We start from the raw sequence: 27,599 nt of genomic DNA on the forward strand, positions 1-27,599 counted from the left end.
CTGGAATAGCCTTGTGGAGGAGTGAGCAGTGAACAGAGGAAGCTGGGGCAGGAATATGGACGACCCTTTCGATACAGGAGGACGAGAAGAAGGAAAGAGTCCCCTGGCCATTGTGGAAGGTAACTGAGTCTATCTTGAACTTCATGAAAGTATCATCCGCTGGCCCAGACCACCAGGCCCTTCTCTTTTCCTTCTTCTAACTGGCTTGGGACTGGAATCAGCACTAAAATCTAAGGAGAGGCTGACCCAACCAATAAAACTAATATAAAAGGGTGCTTCTCTCCAGAGGCCCAAGGGATTCAGATCTCAGCTGACCAACGGACTTTCCAGCACACACACACACACACACACACACACACACACCACACCATATACGTACACCACATACATGTATACCATACACATATAACACACACATACATACACCACACACACATACACATACACACCACACACATACACACCCACCATATACACACACCACATACATGTACACCATACACATATACCACACACATACATACACCACACACACATACACATACACACCACACACATACACACCCACCATATACACACACCACATACATGTACACCATACACATATACCACACACATACATACACCACACACACATACACATACACACCACACACATACACACCCACCATATACACACACCACATACATGTACACCATACACATATACCACACACATACATACACCACACACACACATACAACACATACATACACATATGCAACACACAACACACACAACATATACACATCATACATACTACACACACACACACACCCCACACACATATAGACACACACACCACATATACACACTCAACACAAACACATACACACACCATACACATCACACACAATACAACACACATCCAATACACACACAACACTCATCTACACCCTACATGTATATAGACACACATCACACAGAAAAATAGTCACACATCACACACATCTCTCTTACATGCATACACACATCACACATCTCGCTCTCTCTCTCTCTCTCATGCACATACACACATGTGGGGGAGGGGAGAGAGAGAGAGAGAGAGAGAGAGAGAGAGAGAATATGTAAATATAGTAGGGCAGTTTCTTGGAAGGTTCAGCAGACCGCTTGAGTCAGGTAATTAAACTGTCAAGGAAAAACCAGACAATGTTCTTTCCTAACCCAGTAATCTTCTGTTGGAAGACGGCCTTCCTAGCCATCAATGTCCACTCAGCTGAGTGCGGGTGAGCCCTTGAGGACAGAGCCTGAAAACAACACAGATGAAATTCTTGTATCAAAACAAGCTGTGAGGACAGGATGCAGTTGGAGGTGACTGCCTCCTTTGCCTGGGTCTGGGTTACCATCGTTCACCAGGAAATTGTTTGGGTCCTGAAAAGACTCCAAATTCTGCCCTGGGGGAGCGCACGCTTCTTGGCTTCTTTGCAGCTCCTTTTTTTGTGACCAGAAGATGGATTCATAACTGCGAGCTGGGCAGCACAGCTCATGTCGTTCCCATCAGAGCACAGAAGAGAACCTGTGTTCACCATTTCCCGATTCAGGGTGGACAGCCTCATCTGAGCACAGCCCCTGACGTCCTGCACCCAGGATGTGGTCCCTCTGCATCCTGAGGCTGAGGACCTGTAGTGACAGCTGCAGGCAGAAGCTCCCCTTCCTGCCCTCCTTGCTCACTGAGCACACTGGCTCTCTGTCTCTGTGGTGAGGACACACAGTGAGAAGTCATGACCTGTGAGTCCTGCTGCTCCCCAGAAGGCCCCAGGGCCTGGTGGAAGCTGGTAGTGTGGGAGGCAGGGAGCAGCCAGGGGTCTCCTGGCACCGGCTGATGTCAGCTGAGCTGTGAGGGACCCAAGGGGTTTAATGGTCCCCGAGCTGGTAGGACCCTCCTCTAACTTCCTTTCTCACATCTGCCTTGCTTGGTCCTGTCTTCCCCTCCTGGAGGAAGAACCATCATCTGGCCAAAGGATGCTCACATAGAAAGAGTACATCTGGAACCAGCATGACCACGGCCTGAGGCAAGGTAGTAACAATGTCTGCTGTAGATAGACCTCTTGCCTTGGTTCACAACCTTGTGCTCTTCTCACACACAAAAGGCAAGAGGCCTCCTGAGCTTCATTCCTTACCGTCACAGTTTCAGTCCCTGTATGTGAATAGTGATGGCGCATCAACCACAGAGGTTACACACGTCCCACCCGGCTGGATCAACATAGATGTCACTCAGTGCCTCATCTCTGAGGTCTTAGGTGGTCCGGACAGTGTTTAGGACCCCGTGGATTTGTCCAGTCTTCTGAGCTCTTCCTTCTACTGTTCACCCCCACCATCTCCAATAAGATTTCTCTCCAGCACCATTATTATAAAATTATAGATAAGCTGGGAGGGAAGGTCCTTAAGGAGCATGCGGCCGCCCTATCAACTCTGACCATTAAAAGCAGAGGCTGGTCTGAGGCAGCCTCCCCTCCACGGCTCCGTCTACGGGCATCTTTGAGGCTGAAGATCTGAGGATGAATTTACACAGCAGCTAAGCTGTAGACTTTACACTGGAATGTTCAGCATGCCTCTTCGTTCATTCAGCAGTCCACGCTGCAGGGAAAACATTAGAAACTACTATCTATTCATCGGGTTTCCAAGTCTGTAGTCATCTGGGGGGGGGCGGGGGGGGCCTGTGGTATGCCCTGATGTGACTGAGCCAAAAGTCCCTGTTGTAAATTTGTACCCCACTTTCCAGCTCCAAGCCGTGCAAGGGAGGTGGGGGTGTTGCAGAGGGTGCAGAGAGGGACTGCAGAAGAAGCTGGGATGCTTTGACCCCACCTGCTACGTCCCTTACATGCCCCTTTCTGGCCGGCCAACATGTCTGACTTTACTTCACAATGGGGCAACTGAAGCTCACCGAGGTAGGGAGGCACCCTGGATCTCATGATTCTGATCCCCACATCCCAGGCCAGGGCTACATGGGGTGCAGTGTTCCTGCTCCACTTCAGGAAATTAAACTGTTGACTTTTCATTTACACAAAAATAAAAAAATAAATAAATACCAGATGTTTGGAAACACAGTACAGGCCCATCTTACTGGAACTTGGGAGTCATTCTAAGAGAAAAAATAATTTAAATAGAAAACCCGCAAAGGAAAAGAAAAAAGATGTTTTGAACGAAAATGCAACTTTGTCTTTCTCTCTCTCTCACACACACACACAAACAATATCTCATTGTTTCTTCCTCAGGGAGCAGCTGTGAAGGAAATTAAGGGAGGGGACAGACACAGCATCCCATCTTTGTGCCTCATACAGAGCTCAGCTTTGAGGCCAGGCTCCCTGCGCTGTGGGGGGTGTGGCACGCCTGACTATCAAAGGGCCATGGACGGATGGGAGCCTATAAAGTGACTTGGGAGAAGCCAGGCGCCTCACTCGCAGGATTCTGTGTGGAAACTGCCTTCATCGTATCTGAGAGGTACGTCCATACTTTGAGCTCGCCCTTAGGATAAACGATGGTTAAAGCAGAGACTGCCCTGTTTCCCACTGCTCTCCTTTCAGTTAGAAACTTTCAGTGAGCGCCGGACTGAGGGCTTTTACAAGCTCCACCTCCTTTTCCTCAGACTTTCAAGGTAAGCGCTATTGGCACCGGTTTTCAGGTGAGGAGGCGGAAAGGTAGTTAAACCTATGCTTGCCGGGGTTGGGGATTTAGCTCAGTGGTAGAGCGCTTGCCTAGGAAGCGCAAGGCCCTGGGTTCGGTCCCCAGCTCCGGAAAAAAAGAACCAAAACCTATGCTTGCCCTGATGGTGGCTTCTGCTCCACATCCTCCCCCTATCAAAAGGAGACTGTGAGACAATTGTCTGTGCAGCGAGACAGCGCCAGATGAGTTTTCTAGTATGACTCAACTACACCTGACACTAAGATCAACCGGAAACTGGAATTATTTGTTTGAGCAGAGTAGTGAACGGCTGGACACAAAACGATTTTGTTTAGCATATGCGGTTTCCTGGGCATAGCGGTGTCATCGTTTAGCCCTAGCACTGGGGAACAGAGATCCCAAACTGTAGGACAGCCTGAACTAGTAGCAAGCATGAGGACTATGTAGGAAAAAAGAAAAAAAAGAAAGAAATTAAAAAGACATTGTTTCTGTTCATTCAAAGGCTACATGCATTGGTTTGATTTTAAGATCTATTCACTGGTGCAAACATTTTATTTTGCCAAGTGGCATCTGCTCAATGTTGGACGGCTTCTTGAGGTTAGGGACTGTGGCTAAAGTGACACATGTGCTCTTGCAGACTTGGGCTAACGTTGAGCAAACTGAACACAGCAGAGCACAGGGTCAATCTCAGCACAGGTGACTTCCAGATGAGAGCCTCAATGTAGAGCACACAGGGGGTACCCAGACCAGTGCTTCCCAAGGGAAGCTGGACCCTCAGTGAGCTGGACCCTCAGTGTGCCTTCGATCACTGCCTGGTCCAGGATGCACCAGCCTTGGAGAATTACCTTTAAGTTATTTGGTTAAAATTATAGTTAAGCTTAGTTTGGAAAGTAAATTCACCTCAGTGACCTTCCTGTGGTATTAGAGGGCAGGAAATAATGCGTCATAAAGCACGTATCTTTTTCCCCGGAGTTATACATGCCTATCAGTAGCAATGTTCTGTCAGCATTAAATGAATCCAAATGGACAGAACATGGAGAATGTGATGGTATCAGCCTCTCCCCTCTCCAGGACTTTTAGCTATAGGAAGAAAACTCGAACAGCCAGACAGTGTCTCTGGAAGCCATGCAGTCAAGGGGAGTTAGCCTTGTTCTGAATCCTCCCACAGAACTCAAGGGTATGTTTCAGCCCACAAGAGAACATCTTGTAATGAGACATTTGTCAGAGTTAGACATGGGCCGACTTGTTATCGCTGGCGCGTGGTGAGACAGAGCTCATCGGGTCTCATAGTCCCAAAGATGGACACAGGCGGGACATGGCCAAGAGGCTGTGGGTGGAGAGCTGGCCCGGTCATAGTCCTGTTCTCTTCCAGGCCTCAGTTCCTCAGCTGCACACCTGGCAGGAGCTGGGGTGGGGGCTGAATGGATGGCCTCTGAGGTCCTGTCTACTTCCACAGTGCATAGAGTGTACATCCTCTGTGCCACACTGTAAAGTTCAGTGTGTGAAAGGCCATTGGCTTAGGCCTGTTGTGTAGCACTATGGAGATTCCAGGAGCCTTTGAAAATGGGTGCAAAGTTTTTATGAGTTTAGGCTAGGCTTCTACAAACACTCCACCCTTGGAAATGTCAAAAGATGGGTGTCGTTTATAGGCCTCCAGGCGTAAAGATGGTGGTCCCACCACAGATTTGATCCAGAGAACTTCACAGCCACCCCCTTCCCCAGCCCTCCCCTGCTGGCAGCTCAAACTCCTTACATAACCGTTCTCTTTGAAAACCAGGCAACAAAACCTTCAGAAGAAAAGGCTGTTGATTATTAAAGTTATTTGGAGGTTCGGAGACTTATAATGAAGTGGTTATAATTGTTCTTCTTATGACACATCCTTTTAAATGCTCAGATCTGAGAACATTTTGCTTGCATTGACTCAGTCATCACAGGGAGAAAGAAAGGCAGCGAGCTGGAAATAGCTCATGTATAGTGAGAGGCAAGGAGTCACAAAAAGGGAACAGAGTCAGGGAGAGAGGAGCCCAAAGTCTCCATCCACAGCCCGAACAGACCGCATCTCACTCCCTCATCCACCCCTGTCCCCAGCGTTGTGACCCCCAGAGGATTTCTGTATGGGATGAATGCTGGACCCATACACACAGTGACAACTCTTCTCTGGTTAAAGGCACATCCTCTGAAAAACACCACCAGCAAATGGGGAAATCACTTGGGAACTACAGCCCTGGTTCTGCTTTCCATAACACCAATGCTAATATTTAGCTGGGTAAGTTGGCATTGTGCCTTTAGCCCCTAGCACTTGGGAGGCAGAAACAGGAAGATCTCTGTGAGTTCAAGACCACCCTAGTCTACAGAGCATGTTGTCTAGTCGGGACTAATGGTGAGATGCTATTTCAAAAGTAAACAAAATAGGGGGTTGGGGATTTAGCTCAGTGGTAGAGCGCTTGCCTAGGAAGCGCAAGGCCCTGGGTTCGGTCCCCAGCTCCGAAAAAAAGAACCAAAAAAAAAAAAAAAAAAAAGAGAGAGAGAAAGAAATAAATAAACAAAATAAACAAAAAGCTGATATTTACCGAGCTTGGTGTCAGATGCTACTCTGAGTATTCCTATTGTCTCTCTCTCTTTGGGGGGGGGGGTTCTTCTTCTTTTTTTTAATTTATTTTTTAAGATTTTATTTTATTGTATGAGTACACTGTAGCTGTCTTCAGACACACCAGAAGAGGGCATCAGATCTCATTACAGATGGTTGTGAGCCACCATATGGTTGCTGGGATTTGAACTCAGGACCTCTGGAAGAACAGTTGGTGCTCTTAACCACTGAGCGATCTCTCCAGCCCCCTGGGGGGGTTCTTCTTATGTCATTGTAGCTGGTCTTGAATTGGTGGAGTCCAGTGTCATCCCACCTAAGCTCCCCTCGTAGCCCCCTTCACCGCCACCCCTGGCTTTATTTTACCCAGTCTCATTTTCACACAGATTCATGAGATAGGCAGGACTCTTAGTCCTACTTTATAGGCCAAGAAGGGACAACCGACTTTGCACCTTTGCCCGGTTACACTTAGTAGGTGACAGAGCCAGATTTGGAACGCCATCTGAGTAATGCTTGGCTCTCCCCCTTCCCCTCCCCGATATGCTGCTTTTTGTTAAGGTCTCAGACCAAGCCCCGGTTGGTAGGACAGCCCAGCAGGGCATTGACAAGGGAACAATAGAGACTCTGGGGAGCCTTCCCCTAGGAACCTTCCAGGTCACTCAATGTGGTGCCGGATTTGGATTTGGGCTCTGTTTTCTTCATTCACAAACCTTTTGACTTTTCAGTGCCCCTCTTTGCCTATTCCCTGCATACATACTATTCTTATTCCAGAAACAAGTCCCTCCTGAGCCTGGCATTTACAAGGAATGGTCTGAGGAGAATCAGACAGGGTTCCCACCCTGGAGAAATATGCAATGAGGCAGGGGAGGGTGTGGATCCATGAAGGAAGTTAATCCAAGGAGAGATGCTCTAAACGAGGTACCAAGGCTCTGACAGCCAGGCCGACAGCAGCTGCAGGATGCAGCTCCTCAGTGCTGAGGAGAATGCTGACCGAAAGACCAAGTCCACAGACTCTCCATCAGTGTGGGTCATGAGTCACTGTGTCCTCAGGAGACCCAGACACCTCCGTTTGCATTGTTTTCTCTCCAGGCCTCTCCTGCAGCCGCCAACCCCAAGATGGCGACCATGCTGTTGCTCCTGGCCACACTGGCAGGTCTCTTCACCACAACCGAAGGACAAAGCTTCCATCTTGGGAAATGCCCATCTCCTCCGGTGCAAGAGAATTTCGATGTGAAAAAGGTTTGGTGACTCAAACTTCCCCTTTGTTTTGAACAAAACGCCGAGAGGTTCATTTTGTTCTTTTTTTTTTTTTTGGTTCTCTTTTTCCGGAGCTGGGGACCGAACCCAGGGCCTTGCGCTTCCTAGGCAAGCGCTCTACCACTGAGCTACATCCCCAGCCCCGCATTTTGTTCTTTTTTTAATCTCCAAAGCAAATCTCTTCGCACTTGGGGAAGTGTAGGGGTCTCTGCAGACATCAGAGACAGCCGAGGAACTGATGCGTGAGAAGGAAATCCAATCCAGCTCGACTCGGTAGCTCATTCAAATTTCGAGAGTCCGACACTGGGCAGTTTAGTTTAGGAACATTTAAGTACAGTGTAATTTGGTGTGGGGGGCGAGTTTTTCTGGTGTAACACAATCCCCTGTGCACACGGAAGCACAATGACATTGAAGCTCTCTCAAAGCACGTGTCACCTCTTCCATGAAGGTGGGTTCTATAGCTAGGCTACATGTGCTATCATAAGGGCCCAGGGGAGGATCTGCTGTGGTCCAGGTCATACAGATAGCACAGAGGTCACCTTGACTATTAATCACCTCTGGTCCTGGTTGTGGGAGCTTGGAAGAAGTGAGGTAGAGCATGGCTCTGCAGATAGCACAGGGTTGGTTACCTAGGCAATCAGCCACCTCCATTCCCAGCCTTCTGGGCGGAGGACAGGTTATATATCTTTTCCCTAAAAAAGGACAACCCTGGGTGTTTAAAACTGCACAGCTACTCTAGTGCTATCTGTGAGCTCAAGGACCTTTGCTCCCAACAGGGAGAGCCTTTGTCTTATTTTCGGTTTTCCCTGAAGCAGTCTCTGAGGCTAGAAAGGGGATAAGGAAAGTCTTTGGTACCTCAGCTTGTCCCATACATGAATGCTAACAAGTTGTGGGAACTCTCATATTCCTGGCAGGGACAACACACAGTGGTAAGAACTGTCAGTGTAGGGGTTGGGGATTTAGCTCAGGGTAGAGCACTTGCCTAGCAAGCACAAGGCCCTGGGTTCGGTCCTCAGCTCCAAAAAAAAAAAAAAAAAAAAAAAAGAACTGGCCTCCCACAGCTATGGGGAGGTGAGGGTGAGGGAGGATATGGGTAGGGGCATTAACTATGGCTGGTTCGCTACTGTTGTCAACAGAGACAGAAGCCAGGTGTCCCTCAGGTGACACAGCTAGAACAGGCACATAGGGTTCAAAACTAGGCCTCCTGTCAGTACAGAAAACTCAACAGGACCTAGGAAGAACCAGAAGCCTCCCAGGGGTGCTTTCTTGTTCCCTACAATATAAGTAGCTCCTCATAGATGCTTCTTCTTCCTGGAATCAGGCAAAAGTGGCAGCAGAAAGGGACATTAGATGTCAGATATTAGATGTCAGAATTTGACGGCTCTACGGCCAGGGATGGCCTGGACTCTAATCCAAAGCCCCTTCTCCTTAAAAGGTTTTGATTGCTTTTAGGAAACAGCACAGTTGGTTTGAAAAACACTGACCTTTGAGTGAGTGTGGGGGATGTTAGAGGCTGAGTTAGGCAAAGCAGGGGAGGAGAGAGCTTCTAGATTCTTAGGGAGGGGTGGGAAAGAGAGTAGACAGTGCCAGAGGTGAGGAAGGAGAAGCCACACACTATGGCCACACTGACATTCCTTATTAACGTTTTAAGGATTCCCTTTAGTTGAGTAAACACGAAGAACCACAAACAAACAAACAAAAAAATCAACCAACTAAACAAACAAGCACTTCACGGATGGGGAATTTGATTTAGATTTAGTTTAGGAGTAAAAATTCCGAAATATCTTGGAAATTACAACTGGTATCTTCGCTTGAAGAAGTTCTTTGAGAACAGAAGGAGAATGTCTTAGCAGCTTCTTTTTTTTTTTTTTTTTCCCGGAGCTGGGGATCAAACCCAGGGCCTTGCGCTTGCTAGGCAAGTGCTCTACCACTGAGCTAAATCCCCAACCCCAAGAATGTCTTTAAAGGATCATTTTCTTTTCTGTGTGCCTGTGTGCGCATGTGCATAGGTGTGCAGGTACCCAGTGGGGAGAGTGTTGAGTCTCCCAGAGCCGTGAGCTGTCCAATGTGTATTCCGGGAGTCCAACCCCAGTCCTTTTCCAGATCTGCAAGCACTCTTAACTGCAGAGCCATCTCTCCAGCCCTAAAAAGGAATTTTTAAAAAAGTTAGGATTAGTTTATATATCATATTACTGGCTTATTCAAAAAGATTTTATTTCAAGGATTTCTAATATATTCACTGTTATGCAACCATCATTAAATCAATTTTAGAACATTTTCATTATCTCAGGAAGAAACCACAAACCCACTAACCGTCTCTCCATCTGCATTGCTCAGGCTTTTCGTGGCTGTGACAAACGTCTGAAAGAGACAACTTAAAAGAGGGGAGATCTATTCTAGCTCCTGGTTTCAGTGCTTTTAGTCCACGGTTTAGTTCATACGGCCCATTGGCTAATGGGGAGGCAGAACATCTTAGGAGGTGTGGCACAGGAGGCCCCTGAGCTTAGCACAGCTGGTGAGTGGAGAGGGAGGAAAGAGATCGTGTACAAAACACATCTCTCCCAGGCATGTTTTCACTGGCCTTCATTCCCTAGCTAGACCCTCCTACTCTTACCACCTCCAAACACACCATATTGTGAATTTGCCAAGGGATCAATCTGCTGATTAGGTCAGAGCTGTTAGAATCCAATCTTTAAAGTCCCACCTCTGAACTCCAGTTGCATCAAGACCAAGCATGGGGAGCTTTACCTCCAAACCAGAACACTCCCAAAGCCACGGGGAGGTGAGGGTGAGGTTAGGGAATATAGGCAGGGGCGTTAACTATGGCTGATTCACTACTGTTGTCAACAGAGACAGAAGTTGGGTGTCCCTCAGGTGACACAGCTAGAACATGCACACAGGGTTCAAAACTAGGCTTCCTAGCAATACGGCTCCTACAAGACAGGACCTAGGAAAAGCCAGAAGTCCCCAGGGGTGCTTTCTTGTTACCTACAACATAACTAACTCCTCATAAGTGCTTTTTCTTCCTGGAATCAGGCAAAGGCAGTCGCAGAAACGGACAGATATTAGATGTCAAAACTTGGCAGCTCTATGGCTAGGGATGGCCTGGACTCTAATCCAATATTTACTTCCTGTCGATATGAATTTGTCTATGGAACACACTACACTGGCCTTCTCAGAGTTTTCTAGGGTAAGCTCTTGCATTTAAGCCTAAGACAGTGTTTTCACGGGTCTGTCTTTATGCACATCAGACATGGGAATCAGATACGATCACAGATAGTTGTGAGCCACCATGTGGTTGCTGGGAATTGAACTCAGGGCCTCTGGAAGGGGAGCCAGTGCTCCTAACTGCTGAGCCACTCCCACAGCCACGTTTAATTTTTGACAAGTTGTGTTAGAAGAGTCGCATCACTCCGAAGTCTCACAAACAGCCCCTGACTCTAATTTCTCTGCATCTTCTCTAGCAGTTGTTGCCATGTTTCCTGTCATCACGGGTGTCACAGAGCTGTTAAATGACATCATCTCCATTCCCTAATGGCTGAGTTCAGTGTCATCTCTCAGACTTATGACCCGTGCGTGACTCTTCCGTCCAACTCTTTGCCTTTATGAAAATGGGTTATTTATCTTTTAATTGTTGACACCCACATGTTCTTCCTCTATGCAAGATACAAAATCTCTGCTCAGATATCTTAAAATATTTTCCCTCATTTGGTGGATTTTTTCCCCCTTTATTGGTAGACCCTTTGAAACATGAAATTTTTTTAAAATACCATATTTTCTAATGTTACTTGTTCTTCTGGTGTCAGGCGTACAGACTGAAGTACCTGAGAAGTGAGTATCTCATTAGTGCAGTAGATAACGCTCCGTCTCATACCTAGAGATCCAGAGCCCAATCCGAGACGATAATGATTTTCACCTCTCTGTTCTTCTCAGAGTTTTCTAGGGTAAGCTCTTGCATTTAAGCTTTTTGATTCGTTTTAAGTTAAAAATTGTGTCCCACCAGGATCCAACTCCATCTTTTTTTTTTTTAAAGATTTTATTTATTTTATATAAGTGAGTACCCTGTCACTCTCCTCAGACACACCAGAAGAGGGAATCAGATTGTGTTGCAGATGGTTGTGAGCCACCATGTGGTTGCTGGGAACTGAACTCAGGACCTCTGAAAGAGCAGTCAGTGCTCCCAACCGCTGAGCCATCTCTCCAGCCCCCAACTCCATCTAAATGAGACTTTCCAGTTGTCCCAGCACCGTTTGTTTAAAAAACTGGTTGTCTGACGATAGTCTTGATAGCTGTAGTGAAAATCTATTGACCATGTAGAAGGGGTCTTATTTTCTAAATCTCGATTCTATTCTACCTATAGGTCTATATTTAACTTCAGTTTTGATTAATACAAATTTGTCTCAAGTTTTTAATCCAAGTTAGGGTTTCCATTGCTATAAAGAGACACCATGACTACGGCAACTCTTATAAAGGGCAACGTTCTATGGGGTCTGGCTTACAGATTCTGAGGTTCAGTCCACTATCATCATGGTGGGGAGCATGGCAGCATCCAGACAGGCCTGGTGCCGGAGGACCTGAGAGTTTAGCATCTTGTTCCAAAGGCAGCCAGAGAATATACTCTCTTCCAGACAGTTAGGAGGAGAGTCTCAAAGTCCACCCCACAGGGGCACACTTCCTCCAACACCTACTTCAACAAGGCCACACCTCCTAATGGTACCTACTTCAACAAGGCCACACCTCCTAATGGTGCCTCTCCCTGGGACAAGCGTATTCAAATCACCACAGTTTTGAATCAAAATGTAGGCATCCTCCAGCTTTATCCTTCTACTTATTCAGCGTCCCTTGTATTTTCCTATGAATGTTGTGATTAGTTTGCCCATTTCTGCAGAGAATATAAAGAAAATTTTGAAGAATATCACCACCTTAACCCTTCTTGTCCATAAACAGAAAAGTACCTATTTACTTTCCGTGTACCTTCTTGTCTTACCAGTATTTTGTAGTTTTCAAAATATAAGTTCCTACATGTCTTTAGCCAAGTTTATTACTAGGTATTTTTATTCTTTTTATGTTATCAGTAATGGGAATTTTCTTAATTCCATTGGCAGATTTTTATCACATGTGTAGAAATATTCTTGTATATTGATCTTGCATCTTTTAAATTGACATAACATCAATAGTGTGTGTGTGTGTGTGTGTGTGTGTGTGTGTGTGTTTGTGTGTGTGTGTGTGTGTGTTTAAGATCCCCTAGGAAGGCTGAAGTTATAGTTCAGTTGGTAGAATATGCTCGCATACCGTGCACAAAATCAAGTTTGATTCCCGTTACCAAATAAAGTAAGCATGGCCAGACACATCTCTACTACTAGATGAGGGCAAGTGACGGCGAGAGAATCCTTTCAAAGCCACTCAAAACCAGTTCCTTAGGACTTTCTGAATGGAGGAATATAATATCATCTGCACATAAGAGGGACTTTGCCTCTTTTCAGTTTTCTCCTTTAGACAGAGTTGTCCTTGTATGGAAACTTCATTGAGAAAGATTTACAGAGGAACATGGGATTGCAAGGAAACAGAGCAAGTCACCCTCACCTCTGCGTTTCCTTGTTTCTGGAAAGTCAGACTTCCTTGATCTTAACGGTGGATCACTAAGGCCACATAGTTAAGAACTCTTTTAAACATATTATAAAATGGAAAAATTTCCAAGCATACTTATGAAACCTTTTACCCTCATTCTTTGGTACTTTTAATGAAGGTCATATTTAACAGATTTGGGGGTTTTTGGTTTTTGTTAGTGTTTTGTTTTGTTTGTTTTGTTCTCACTGTAACCCAGGATGACCTTGAACTCTCCATGTGTCTAATGCTGACCTTGAATTCCTGAGTTCCCTGCTTTGTGCACATCCCAGGTTCTAGGATTGGAGGCCTCTGCTAAACTTCAATGTTTTTTGTTTTTGTTTTTGTTTTTGGAGCTGAGGACCGAACCCAGGGCCTTGTGCTTGCTGGGCGAGTGCTCTACCACTGAGCCAAATCCCCAACCCCAACTTCAGTGGTTTTTTTTTTGTTTGTTTGTTTGTTTGTTTTTCCTGGAGCTGGGGACCCAACCCAGGGCCTTGCGCTTCCTAGGCAAGCGCTCTCCACTGAGCTAAATCCCCAACCCCAACTTCAGTGTTTTTAAGTGACTGCTGGAGCTTACTCAAAGGATGGTCAAAGATGTGAGTGTGTGCTTAAGTAGTCAGTGATGGGAACGGGTGCTGTCACTTGGTTTTCAGGATGCTTCTGAGGGCTTGGAGGTGAATGTGTGCTTTACTTGCTCTGTTAGGTGACAGATTTTCAAATCTGTAAAACAACTATAATTGATATCTTGACTAGGCAGATACTCAAGTAGTTTAAAATGCTGATGGTGCAAAAAAAAAAAGAAAAGAAAAGAAAGGAAGGAAGGAAAAGAATTACGCACATGGCTCAGTGATAGTGTATCTGCCTAGTGTAAAATCTTTGTCCCATCCTTAGCAGTACAGAGAGTGGGGGTGGAGAGGACAAAACCCAAACTCCAAAGGTCTAACAGAGCATTCAGTGACGTTTCCTTTAGTCTCCTCAGTTTCCTATCCCAGGAGCAGCCGGTAAAAACAACATATTGTATATCTTTTTAAAGACAATGTACACATATATAAACAAATATGTATAAGGCCGTGGGAGCCAAAATAAAAGCTTCCAGATGTCCACAGCCTGTTTTCTGACATGTGAACATACTGCCTTCCAACGAGTAAAGGTATTCTACAGAGGTGACCTGAGATGGTTAGATTAACCTGGTTTTCCAGGCTGACCCAATTGAACCACATAAAGAAATTGTTAGAAGCAGAAAACCCTAGCTGTGGTCAGAGAGAGAGAGGTTTGACGGAGAAATGAGAGTCAGAGAGGTGCTGTGGTGGTGCTGTCAAGAGCCCGCTCAGCGCTTGATGACCACGCGGACAACTTGAGCCCAGAAAGCAGGTGTCCTATATAACACAGGGAAACAGAGACACCCACTCTTCCTCAGAGCCTCTGGAAAGGGAAGAAGCCTGAATTTCAGTTTTAGCCTCATGATGTTAGGATCAGAGTCCGACGTATAAAACCATAAATTAATAAAAAAAAAAAACTTTGCTGGTTAAAGCTTATAGCCCATCACAGCAGCAATAGAAACCCTGTACGATAAGCTTTTCCTTGTTGTTCCGCCACAGGCAGCTTAACATGAACCTGGCTCTTTGCTGTTTATTCTTTCTTAAAAATTTTTTTTTATTTATTATTTACCCTACATTCCCAGTCCCAGCTCCTCTCCCTCCCCTCTGTCCAGTCCCACCTTCTTTCTTTTATTCCCCCTCCCCTTCTCCCTAGAGAAGGGGAGCACCCCACCACCCCACCACCACACCACCAATAACAACAACCCACCCTGGCACATGGAGTCTCGTCAGAACTAAGCACATCCTTTCCCACTGAGGCCAGATGAGGCAGCTCAGCCAGGGAAAAGGGATCTAAAGGCAGGCAACAGAGTCCAAGACCCAGATAGCCCCCTTCCCCCAACTCAACCCGGGACACTCTTAAATGTTCTTTATGCTCTAGATAACCTTTGAGATAATTGCATATAACTTTTTAACAGGAGGTGTATAAAATGTCACCAGAGAGGTCCACCATAGTTTATTTCTCCAGTCCCTCTCTACACTGTTTCCTGCCTTTTATTGTTACAGACCGACCTGCAACAAACAACCTTACATCTATACATCATTTCTTTACGACAGGAGGACATTCCCAGAAGTTAAATTGCTGGGCTAAAAGAACGTATATCTTTAGTCTTGCTCAATATGACCAGACTGCCCTCTGCAGAGGTTATGAATTGGTACAGTAAACCAACTCCAAGCAGAAGTGCCCTGCGGTCAGCATATCTGGGTTTCACAAAATTCAAGATGCCCTGTAGAATTATCAGCTGTTGGAGGTAAAAGGTATTTTCCATCAACCAGACAAGCCTTTCCTTTCACACAGGCTGGAATTTCACACGCGCTCTGACTAAAGAGAACTCTGAGAACATATCCAAATAAAGAGCCCTTTAGGAATAGAGCGTGGCATGCAACCATTGCCCGCACATCCGTATCATTTATTCTCATTTGAAACACTATCTTGCCCAGTTGGCTGGGAATGGTGCAGTCCATTTGGCCTGGTTTCCCTTGGAAAGGGCTCTGCTTCTAAGGCAACAATGGGGACGAGTCAGCAGGTCCCCAGAGAGCCCTTGGGTTTTGCCTCTGCTTGTTGTTGTCTGTGCAGTATCTTGGAAGATGGTACGAAATCGAGAAGATCCCGGTGAGCTTTGAGAAAGGAAACTGCATTCAAGCCAACTACTCGCTGATGGAGAACGGAAACATCAAAGTGCTAAACAAGGAGCTGCGGTGAGTGACTGCGCATGCCTACCTGGGGTGACCTTGTTCTGTGCTCCAGGAGGCAGGGGCACCGAGAGGGTGTGTGCTACTCAAGCTAGGCAGGATGATCCGAATGCTTGTGATCCCTTCTTTAACCTCTGCTGGGCACCTACTAAATACCAGACACGGAGAGAGGCAATAGCGAGTGGAGAGTAGCGGTCAGTGCCCCTACTCTCATTCCAAGATGGAGACTCTTGTAGCAAAGGACATTAGACTACTTTGGCCTCTAAACCAAGAGAGAACCCCTTTCTGTCCATTTACTCACAGAGGCCATCAAGTTTTGTCGAATACTCTGTGAACTTCCGGCTCACCATGCCCCTCTCGGCAATTTGTCCCACCTCCAGCCAGCATCCGGGTTAGGAACTCCGCCGCCTTCTGTTTGTTTTCTCTCTTCTTTTGAGACAGGATCGTGTGTAGCCCAGGCTGGCTTCCAACGCAGTGTGTAGCCCAGGCTGGCTTCCAACGCACTGTATAGCCAAGGTACTAGAATTTCTCAGTGCTGGGATTGGTTGAACCCAGAGCCTTTTTTTTTTTTTTTGGTTCTTTTTTCCGGAGCTGGGGTCCGAACCCAGGGCCTTGCGCTTCCTAGGTAAGCGCTCTACCACTGAGCTAAATCCCCAGCCCCGAACCCAGAGCCTTTTGCATGCTAAGCAAGTCTCTACCAACTGAGACACATCTCCAGACCCAGGCTCCTTCTTTTTTTTTTTTTACTAAGCAAGCAAGCATCATGCATCCGAACAGATACATGTACCGTCTAGCTTACGTTCAACAGGATCCCTTCTAGAAGTCTGCACTTCTGTCGCTAAGTACACTGAACATTGATAGTGGGTCCACATTGTTATAGTCTGGAAAGCTTAACCTCTACCAACAAAGGTTGTGGCACCAACTAAGTATTTCCTATGTGCAAGGCACTCATCACCCCCAGACTCCCGCCTCTCTGAAAATATACTTACTTAATCCCATGATGTAACAAAAGTAGATACTGTTATAAATCTCGTGGCTGGGAAAATGTCCGTACAGAAACAGAAGTTAGGCAGCTTGCTCAAGGGCCATACAACTGACACAGGATGAAGCCTAGCTTCGAACCCGGGAGAGGGGAAATGAAGAGGAGACAAGTGGAAAAGGGTTGGGGATAAAGGGCTGTTCTTTCCAGCCTCTGCAAGATCTAAGGGTGGTATTCAACCGCAAGAAAACAACTGCACTCAGTGCCCCATTTACTAGGTTCCCAGAAGCGCTGGGTGCCTTCAGGCCATCCACCAACTCCCCTGTGGGCAAAGCACAAAGCTGGCTCCCAGCATGCATCTGCTTCCTTTGGGGCCCCAGGCTGCAGGAAGGGCAGGAATTGAAATGTCTTTGCCAGGAATCTCCCAGGAATTTTACAGGCCTGTATTAGTCAGCTGTGTCTCCTCCCAATGGAATCCAGAGAAAAGATTCATGGGGGCCTAAGTTCAGGAAGTTCCTATCTGGAATCAAGGCGCCTCATTCCCTGAGCCTCTGGTGAAGGTGGGAGGTAGAAAAAACAATTCATCCCAGGAGGGAAGAAAGAGAAACAGGAGTAGGATAGACTCCCACAATCCTCTTTGGAGGCTCACTCCCAGGACCTACAAACCTCTCTCTCATCTCCTGAGGACCATAACAGCAGCAGCCTGGGGACCAAACCTTTACTATGCCCTGGGGGGAACACTTATATCCAGGTCAGAGCAGTCAGGAGAGTTGTAATGACTTCTTTTCTTTATTTTTCTTTCTTTATTTTATTTTGGTGTTTCGAGACAGGATCTCTCTGTGTAGCCCTGGCTGTGCTGGGACTCCCTCTGTAGACCAGGCTGGTCTTAAACTGAGAGATCCATTTGCCTCTGCTTCCTGAGTTCTGGGACTGAAGGCGTGTGCCGCCAGTGCCTAGCACCTGTTTTCAATGAAATACTATGTCCATGAGATCCCAAACCCACGATGCCCACACCAAGGGAGCTAAACAAGGAAATTTTCTCAGCCTGTCCGTGCTCATGAATTTAGGACCCAAGTGATCTTTCCTGGAGCTGGAAGAGAGAAGGAATCAGGCTTTGGTGCTTGGCTGCTTGGTTTCAGTCAGATATTAGAATGTGCTCTTAGGTTAGCTAGGATGTTCTGTAGCCAGTAGCAATAGAACTCACATCCCTGAGGCTGTCTGTGGAGCAAGTGAGGTAAAGGCTCTTACAGCAGTGTTTGGCAAGTGAGTAAGCATCTAATTAAACATGACCTTTTAATGGCTGAACTCCTGTTACCTGAAAACACAGGTGGGAGCTGGTGAGATGGCTCAGTGGGTAGATGGGCCTGCCACCAAGCAGGGATTCTCACAAGTTAGCCTCTGATCTACACATATGATAAGTACACACATACACACACACACACACACACACACACACACACACACACACACACACACACGAAATGAACGTAATAAAGTAATATTCAAAGGAAAATACCCATGCATTTCACCATGACACATTGTGCATTTATGTCCAGAGACCAGTGTTTTGATGATTATTCTGGAACAAGACAGAAGTGATAGTGTTGAGAAGAGCCTAGCTTGTTGCTAAGTTACCATTTGCAGATAGAAACAGACCATCTTCCAGGGAGACAGTAGGGCACGGTGCCTGTCCCTCGGTGGTGACAAACACAATGCAGTCAGGAGTGCGAGAGTGCCTTCCCTGCCTCCCTTACCTGCTGCAGAGGAACTGGATGTACAGCATCCCTCACCGCCAACCGCACAGCACCAGCCTACCGAACGCCTCACACGGACTTAGGTCTCATGGTTGCCCCGCGTGAGGACTGATGGGCAGGCAGCTATTTTGCCACCTCTGGAAGAGAAGCATTCTGACGTCCAGGCACCTCCCTTCTCTGTCCTCTTCTCTGAGGCCTTCCCCTGTCCTGTGTTCATGGGTAAATGAAAAAAAGAGAAAGAAAGGAAGGGAGGAAGGGAGGAAGGAAAAAGGAAAGGACATGAGTTGCCCCAGGTTTTGGCACCAGTTGAATAAGAAAGGAAGGAAGGAAGGAAGGAAGGAAGGAAGAAAACTGCTCCTAGGTATGGTGGAGAAAGCTTATTGTAGATAAAAAGGGAGACCGTAGCCAGAGGCAGGGACATGGAGAAGTGTGGGAGAGTCCACTGTGGGCAGGACCCTGAGCCTCCTGAGGAGGGCAGGGAGAGGAGATAGATGGGAACCAGATGCCCAGGAGAGGAGGCCCAAGAGAGGTGGGTAACCAGAATGGCTGTATTACGTAAGGAAGCAGCTGGAGAAAGGACTCTTGTCCACTGGGCTGGAGAAGTTTAGGATAGGGAGCAGGGTGTGCCTGCCAGGAGGGCTCCGGAACAGGTAGGGACTGAGGGATGCTGGGAGAACCCGGAGGCCAGGTCCCTGTTGCTATGTTAAGTAGGCACCTTAGCCTTTTGTCCCAGGTTTGAGACAAAGGGATCTTTGCCGGGTTAGCCAGAAGTGGGCCAGATCCTTGTGGAGGGTCGGAGAACTTCCTTAGTACTAAGACCAGCACACTTAAGGTTGGCCACCATTTCATACCCCACCGTGAAAAATCAGTAAGTGTTGGGATATCAGTCATAAGATTCGTTGTTCTTCACAATTTGTCTCTTAGAACCAGACCGAATCACAGTGGCCGGGTCTCCTCATTGCCTCTGTGCCAACTTGTTCTGCTTCAAAATCTCCCACCCTCACTCGGACATTATCCAAACTGGAGGAGGGGTTAGAACTCGGGCCCCTAGGTGGGACACAGGGGGATGGGGAGTGTCTCCAGACCCCTCGAGGCTCTGCACTGCTTCCAGTGATCTACTTCCTCCTTCCTCTGTTCCCTTGTCTTCCTCTCCTCTGTAAAGAGATGAACCTTGGGGTGGAGGGAGCAGGAGGGGTGTTTTGTGAATTTCCCATCCCTCTTTATTCCCTCTTTTTGAGGCCTAGGAGCAAGAATCTGTAAGGCAAATGGTGGGCAAAATGCAAGGGTCTAGCACAGAACCCGGGCACTGCCATAGCTGCTTCTTGTCCACCGATGCCGTCTTTTTCCGGTTGAGTCTCAGTCACAGCAGGAGGAGCCAGGTCTGGCTGGTTTGAAGAGCCACCCACACCAGACACCACCATGCTGGCCACTGGAGCTCTTAGAACACAAAGCTTGAATTTCATTGATCTTTGGTTTTTAATTCATCCTATGTCTCTTCCACATCTGTTTTCCTTTCCTCTCCTTGTTTCTTTTCCCTCTTTTCCCCCACTCACCGCAGTCCTGACGGAACCCTGAACCAAGTTGAGGGTGAAGCCAAACAGAGCAACATGTCAGAGCCAGCCAAGCTGGAAGTCCAGTTCTTCTCGTGTAAGTATCCACTTCCTTCAGGAAGCCGCGGGGATGGGAGACACGTAGATGGAAAACAGGAGTCCCGTGCCCAAACACATCTGAGCCCTGTCATCAAGGTTCAATTCCATGCACCATTATTTTCTGTGCACCTACTGTGTGCTCTCCCCTGGGCTAGGCACTGGGATGCACAGGGATACAATGATGGGCAAGAAAGGGCCAGCTGGGTCCTTACAGGCTGACAGCATTGAGGAGGAACCAGGAGACCTATCAGCATTTCACCAGACAAGACTCACAGGAAATCCCGATCTCCTGGGAAATTACTAGGTATTAGGAGAACAGTTGGCCTACGTAATAGCTTTCAGGCAAGAGACAAGAGTGAAGGCACTTCAGAGGCCTGGCTCTGCTGCTCTCTGACTGCCCTCCGAGTTCTGGGCGACCTTAGGAATGCACGCAGGCTGCGGAGAAAAGCGCTTTATTTGCACTGTAGATATATCGGAGAATTCAACTCAGACCTGTGAGGTTTTCTCTTGCTAGAAATGTTTAGGAGCTCCTCTCCCTACCTTTAGGGTAGACACTAAAGTCACTCAACTCCCTGCAAAAGAAGTCACCATCCTCCTTCCTGCCAACATCTCCCTGCTTCTACCCCCAGCCCCCAGTCCCCAGCCAGTCAGTCCCTAGAGTAGGGCAGAGAGGATGTTCTCACTTAGAAACTGAGAGGAACGCTGTAAGGAGAATGCAGTTCTTCCTGCACATGGGACTGGGAGCAAATGCCTCCAGGTGAACAAGCTGCCCAGCGTTGTGAAACTAGACTAGACGTGCTCCGCGCAGTGTCGAGGGCTCTGTGTGTGCTTCCCTCCGCATCTTTACAAACAAGGGAGTTGGACTGCAGGAAATCTGAGGAAGATGGAGAGATGCTGAGCTCATTGGAGCCTGACTCTCTGAACCCTCATGCGAGAATTTTCCCCATGGCATGGATGGGAAAGGCATGGGGATGGGAGTGAAGGTGAAAAGCCTTAGTTTCTATCAGTCCTTCATTCTGGGGTCTCCATGGCAACCGAGGCTGTAGCTTCACTGTGTGAAGTATCCTATGCACAGGCTACAGAAGGAGCCCTGGGACTAGAGGCAGGAACTATTTCCTGGGGGAAGTTGAGGACCAAGAGGCTCATTTGGAATACAGAGTGTTCTAGTTTGCTTTCTGTTGCTATGGAGGGTGGAGGTGTTCGGCTTATAGGTTATAGTCCATCACTGAGGGAAGCCAGGGTAGGGTCTGAAGTCGAGATCATGCAGGGACAGCCATTACGGGCTTGCTCCCCGTAGCTTGATGTGTTTTATATAACTCGGGACCACCTGCTAAGGCTAGCACTGCCCACGGTGGGCGGTGCAGACCCCCATTCATCCTTAATCAAGAAAATGCCCCACAGGCCAATCTAACAGAGGCCGTTCCTCAAATGAAGGTCTCTCCTTCCAAGATGACTCTAACTCGTGTCATGTTATCAAAGAAAACTAACCGGCAAGCACAGAGAGGTTAAGCGGTTATGGGGGACTTTCTAGGATATTTGGGAGGTTATGGAAAAGGTGGATGCTCCAGATGGCAAGAATGGCATGGGAGGAGCCAGCATAAATGTCTAGAGCACGGGAAGGCACCTCCAGTGCAGGGCGGACTTAAGGAGGCCCCCAAATGGAGGTCGCACCATAGTTTCCTTGAGCACTGGAGCAATGGCAACACTTTCCAATAGAGAGAGATGTGGAAGTTGTCTGTGCTAAGAGGAAATGCTGGGTAAGTTTATCCTTGAGAGACAATGCATGGGAAAGGCAGAATGGTTATGTCTGAGTGGATTTAAGACCCTTGGATGTGGAAGAGGTGGGAGACACATTTTTCCAAAACACAAATGCAGAGTGATTAACTTCACAGACAGAGCACACCTGATATCCCCACTCGTGTGCGTGTGCGTATGCATGTGTATGCGTGTGTATGTGCATACACATGTATGTGTCACGTGTAAGGATCCCGAGTGTCAAATGGCAAGTCAGCACCAACTGTCACTCCAGGCTTCCGTCCACTTTCTTCTCAGTACCCCTCTACATTCATATTTATAAAAAGAGACTCAAAGGTAGGAAGAACCTTGGAGGCTGGACTCTCGGCCCAGGTTTTCATATAATTATCTGGACCCTTGACACCTAGGCAAACCCCCCATCCTTCTTTATCACACAGCTTCTTGGGCAGACCTGGCAATATTAACAGGAATCATTAATATTTTTGAGTGGAGGGAGTGGGGCTCTCTGGTGTCTATAGAAGTATCACTCATGGGAGCATGTGTGCCCATTATTTTCATATTTCTGAGGTCTGCACACAGCTTCCCCCACTTGATGCATCCTCCCTGACGGCTGGGCTGTAAGTTTTCTTTGGCCTGGGTCCTAGCTGTGGAAGTAAGGTCACAGACGGAGTTTCAAGATCCAGATGGGGAGGCTAAAGCCTCAATCATTCCTCTGAAGAACCTCTTTAAATCAGGCCCCTTCAGTCTGCAGATGCCTGTCACTGGACTTTTATGAGCCTTTTGTAGGAAAAGCTTAAACCTCTAGGCTGGAGAGACGACTCAATGGTTAGAGCACTGGCTGCTCTTCCTGAGGTCCTGAGTTCAATTCCCAGCAACCACCTGGTAGCTCACAACCATCTGTAATGGAGTCAGATGCTCTCTTCTGGCAGGCAAGCATATCATAAATAAACAAATTTAAAAAAGAAAGAGAGAAAGAAAGACAAAAAAAAAGAAAGAAAGAAAAGCTCACAAGCCACAACCATCTGTCACACCACATCATTTTGGAGGGGTGCTGTCTCAAGACGGGGTTCTTCTGTGGTAGCCTTGGCTGGCATGGAACTCACTCTGTAGGTCAGGCTGGCCTTGAACTCATAGAGATCTGCCTTCCTTTGCTTCCCGAGTGCTGGGATTAAAGCTGTGAACATCTGGTTTACCAGACCTCATTCTTCAAGCTCAGTGGTTATCTGAGGTTGCAAAGGAGGAAACGCTCAACCCGTCAGCCTCTGCTTCTTCACACGGGCAGGCTGTTGAGGAATTGTGGGCTCCGGCCCCTTGCTGTGCATTCTCCATGCTCCTTGCTAAGCAATGCTTCTGTGCACATTGGTGCTAGTGCACCCAGTCAGCCCAAGGAGGTGTCTGAATCACCAGCCATCCAGGGCACCTTTCCCCTGTTGCTGTTAAAGAGGGGGGACATAAAAATGGGTCTTGGCTATTGACACACTATAATCACCAGGGAGTTTTGTTGTTGGTTTTAAATACCAAACGCTGTGGGACAACACTGAGGAGACTAAGGCAGGAAGAATGTTAGTTATGGGTCAACCAGAGTTACAGAGTGACGCTCCATCTCAAGATTAAAAGGTGGCTGGTGACGTAACTCCTCCTGGATAAAGGATTTGCCCTCCGAGTCTAAGGATCTGAGTTTGAACCCTAGAACCCACCAGAAGCTGGAGAGAACTGATTCCACAATGTTGTCCTCCGACCTCTAATATATGCTATGACACGTGCCACTGGGCGCGCGCGCGCATGCACGCACACGCATGCACGCATTCACGACAAATAAATACTTTAAAAAAAAGCAGCCAACCACCTGAAGGTTGAAGCAGAGGAAGGGTGGGGAAGGGGTGCTTAGTGTCTCTCAGGCCACCCACGTTTCAGCATCGATTTAGAGATTGGGTCCCCAGAGTCCTGGACAGAAGGCTTCCCTTGCCCTGGTCCTTCCTCACGCGGCTGCTTCTGCTTCTCAGTGATGCCACCGGCACCCTACTGGATCCTGGCCACGGATTACGAGAGCTATGCCCTCGTGTATTCCTGCACCACCTTCTTCTGGTTCTTCCACGTGGACTATGTTTGGATCCTGGGAAGAAATCCTTACCTCCCTCCAGAAACAATAACCTACCTAAAATATATCCTTACTTCTAATGACATCGACATCGCCAAAATAACAACAACAGACCAAGCAAACTGCCCGGACTTCCTGTAAAGGGGGGTGGACAACCGCTCCAGGTTATTTCTTCGCTTTGCGCTCCCTGGCCCCACCCCCACTCCTCATAAGGACCGAGCAACCCCGCCAGGCACTAGAGGGAAAGTATTGCTATAGAAGCCAATGGAGGGGACTCATGGGAAGGTGGCCCAAACCCAAGACCCCACATTGTTACTCGCCAGCCCAATAATAAACATTTTGCTGATCAGCTGTGTTTCCTGTGGATTCTGAGCCAGGTTTATTGACAAGAGTCATGATCGGCAGATGGGTGGAAACCCTTCGGCTGTAGTTTAAAGACAGGAGAAAGCCAAGTCAAACCGCGGTGACTCGGATCCAGGGTCCCACCCCACAGCAGGTGTATCTCTGGAGGGAACTCTGGGACATTTTTCATTTCTGTCTGGAGGCTTCCTTGAAGCTTTGACTTTCGCATTGGGAAGTCATCAGAACAGGACGAAGAACGAGTATCCAGATATTATAGATATGATATCTGTTAATCTATACAGTTTTAACTTAATTAAACAAAAATAAACTCAAAATGTAGCTTCCAATTTACAATTCAAAAAGTCTGAAAACGACAGGGCAACAATTTAGTGCATGCCTTCCCCACCCCCGGAGTGTCTATAAAGCAAATACCCGATATCACAGATCATTACTTGGCCTATAACTACCTAACTAGACATCTCTGGTAGATGTAGGTGTGTGCAAAACAAAAACACTGCAAGTTACAGCTTATGTCCTGGAGGTATTCAGAAAATGTCATCTCTATGCAGTTTAAAAAATATTTTACGTAATCTAGGTGACAGGGAAGATATATATTCATAAATGTTTCCTGAGGCTTTATGTGTGGCAGCCCCAGATTTTACAGAATTTAGGTGAAATGGAAGGTGTATGTACGGAAATGTTCACTATGACTTTATCTGTGGCAGCCCCAGATGGAAAGCTAGAGCACAAGATCCCGGGTTCTGGAATACCTGCTTGGTACCATGCCTTGTGTTCATGAAGCTGTGAAAGCTACAAAGTCATAAGGGAGTTGCTACTCTCTGTGTGGGTGTTGGGAGGTCCCTGATGACAGAGCATGTGACTCTAACTCTGTCACCACACCCAGATGAGCCAAAGAGTATCCACCTGAGTGGACGCATAGATACACACACATACACACAGACATACTCAGATACACAGAAACACACACACCCAGACACACACACCCAGACACACACACACACACACCCAGACACACACGCCCGAACACACACACACAGCAACACACAAACTCACAGAAACACACACATACACATGTAAACACACAGAGACACACACCCAGACACACACACACACACACACACACACACTCCCCTACCTTTTTTATTCTGAGATAATTTGACTTAACTGAGTAAATGTTCCTTGCAACCAAAATAGCCTGAAGACAAAAGAGTTCATAATATAATGTTGAGTGGGGAAAAAAAGAACATAGCATTTTAACTATGTTGTATTTATAGCTGCACGGATAATGGCATTAAAACAAGTACTAAAAGAACAAAGACAATGAAAGCAATTAACTACCGTGTTGGGGTGGTGGAATTATGGGGTGATTCTCCTGTTCTTGTTTTTGCAGCTGCTTTTTGTAGTGGAAGCCCTAAGATATATACAAACCCTAAGACTCGTAGTTTAACCTGACCCTCTGGGAAGTATAGTCAAAGCCCCAAATGGGCCTCCTCTTTCCAGAGGTGCCTCATACTCGGAGGATTTCCAGAACTATCCTCCTGTTTCTAAGGGCATTATTCATCAGTATAGGATATGTTATATTTAATTTTTTATTTATTAGAGCAATTACTATCTAGTACTACCAAGGATCCCTGTTTGATTCTAGAAGACCTAAGTGGAGTTATCAAGTAATTTAAACAGTTTTTAATCCCATAAGGTGGTTAAGCACTGTTTTTTGTTTTGTTTTAGTTAGTTTTTGTGATGAACTTTCCCCCAAAAGAACCATCTTACCTTGATAATTATGAGTAACTGGAGGTTTTCAATATTTGTTAACTCTGTTCAGTTTTTATGCTTAAGGTCACTATCTTGCTTAGTTGTGTTGTGAAATAGACTTGAGGGTTATATAATATCTTCCCACAGAAAAGGTGATGTGAAATGGCAGAAGTCCCTGGGCAGGGGTGATCGTGGGTGTGTGGGAGTAAGGAATGGGGATCACCGGACTTAACCCGTTAGTCCAACATATTCTCTAAGGTTTCTCTGACAGTATTATGGGTTTGCACAAGAATAATAAGAAAATTATTGTTACTGAGGGAATATCTATACTTTGGGTAGAAAAAAATGATCCCAACATATTTATAAAAACAACTGCCAGTCATATACCTGTTATACCAGGGTGGATCAAGGCTAGCCTAGGCTACGTAGTAAGACTTTGTCTCAGGAAACATTATTCTCTGCTGTTTCCCACCGAGGCAGATCTTCCCCTGAAGCTCCTGTTCTTCACCCAGGCTGGCAGCCTGCAAGCCCCAGCAATGCTCCTGTCACTGTCCTCTCAGTACTGGGGTTGCTGCATGGGTGCCAAGATCTGAACTCAGGGCCTCAGGGTTTGCACAGCAAAGACTCTTAACCACCGAGCCAACTCTTCAGCATCTCCAGTGAACCCAGAAACCCAGCGACAGCTGTGGTTCATTCAGCTCTGAAACGACTGTCAGTAAAGGTAAAACAGGACTGAAGATCAGAGCTGCCAGATGCTAGAGGTCAATGATGCCATGTGGTCAAGAATGGAAACTTCATCCACAAATCTCTTCCTCAGAGAGAAGGGGGATGCACAAGGCGGTGACCCAAGAGCACACCGTCAACCTTCATCAGGATATGCCTACAGAAGGCGTCAAGAAGTGTGCCGCTGAGAGTAGTCTAAGGAACTGGGACATCTTTCATAAATACCTTGGGCCTGCAGGTGTGTGTGTAAATACCAGGCTCAATGGAGCTAGCTTTGGGCTAAAGGAATAAAAAATGTCCCCTACCGTACTCATGTGTGGCTTGTCCAGAAAAACATACGGATGAAGATCTGAGCAAGCACTGATTACACAGCTACCTGTGACCATTTAAAAGAAGTAACCCACTTATCTAAGTCGGCACTCATTGTCAACTTGGCACAGCCTAGAGTCACCGGAGAGGAAACTCTCAATTAAGGAACTGCATAGATCAGATTGGCCTAGGGGTGTGTGTGGGCAGGGGCGAGAGTGTCTAGATTATTAATGGATACGGCAGGACTCAGCCCTCCAAGTGTAGCACAGCTCTCTGGGCAGGCAGTCCTAGGCTGTCTAGGGAAACTAGAGACCATGAT

At 47.0% G+C, this 27,599-nt stretch overlaps 1 protein-coding gene across 3 annotated transcripts; it reads left to right on the forward strand.

The window, feature by feature from the left end:
- The first annotated feature begins 3,433 nt into the window (after nt 1-3,433).
- Nucleotides 3,434-24,482, forward strand: Apod (apolipoprotein D). Of its 3 annotated transcripts, none has more exons than XM_039087998.2 (6): nt 3,434-3,481; nt 5,829-5,927; nt 7,335-7,484; nt 15,783-15,904; nt 20,190-20,278; nt 24,039-24,482. In XM_039087998.2, exons 2-6 carry the CDS (start codon nt 5,910-5,912, stop codon nt 24,272-24,274), a joined length of 615 nt encoding a protein of 204 aa, XP_038943926.1. In that variant the 5' UTR covers nt 3,434-3,481; nt 5,829-5,909; the 3' UTR covers nt 24,275-24,482. The 3 variants fall into 3 exon arrangements, with proteins under 3 accessions (XP_038943926.1, NP_036909.2, XP_038943927.1); XM_039087999.2 differs by lacking the exon at nt 3,434-3,481 and adding an exon at nt 3,570-3,635; NM_012777.2 differs by lacking the exon at nt 5,829-5,927 and having other exon boundaries at nt 3,438-3,481; nt 24,039-24,481.
- Nucleotides 24,483-27,599: the final 3,117 nt, after the last annotated feature.

This window comes from Rattus norvegicus, chromosome 11 (genome assembly GCF_036323735.1).
Source record: "Rattus norvegicus strain BN/NHsdMcwi chromosome 11, GRCr8, whole genome shotgun sequence".
In the NCBI taxonomy this organism is placed as follows: Eukaryota; Metazoa; Chordata; class Mammalia; order Rodentia; family Muridae; genus Rattus; species Rattus norvegicus.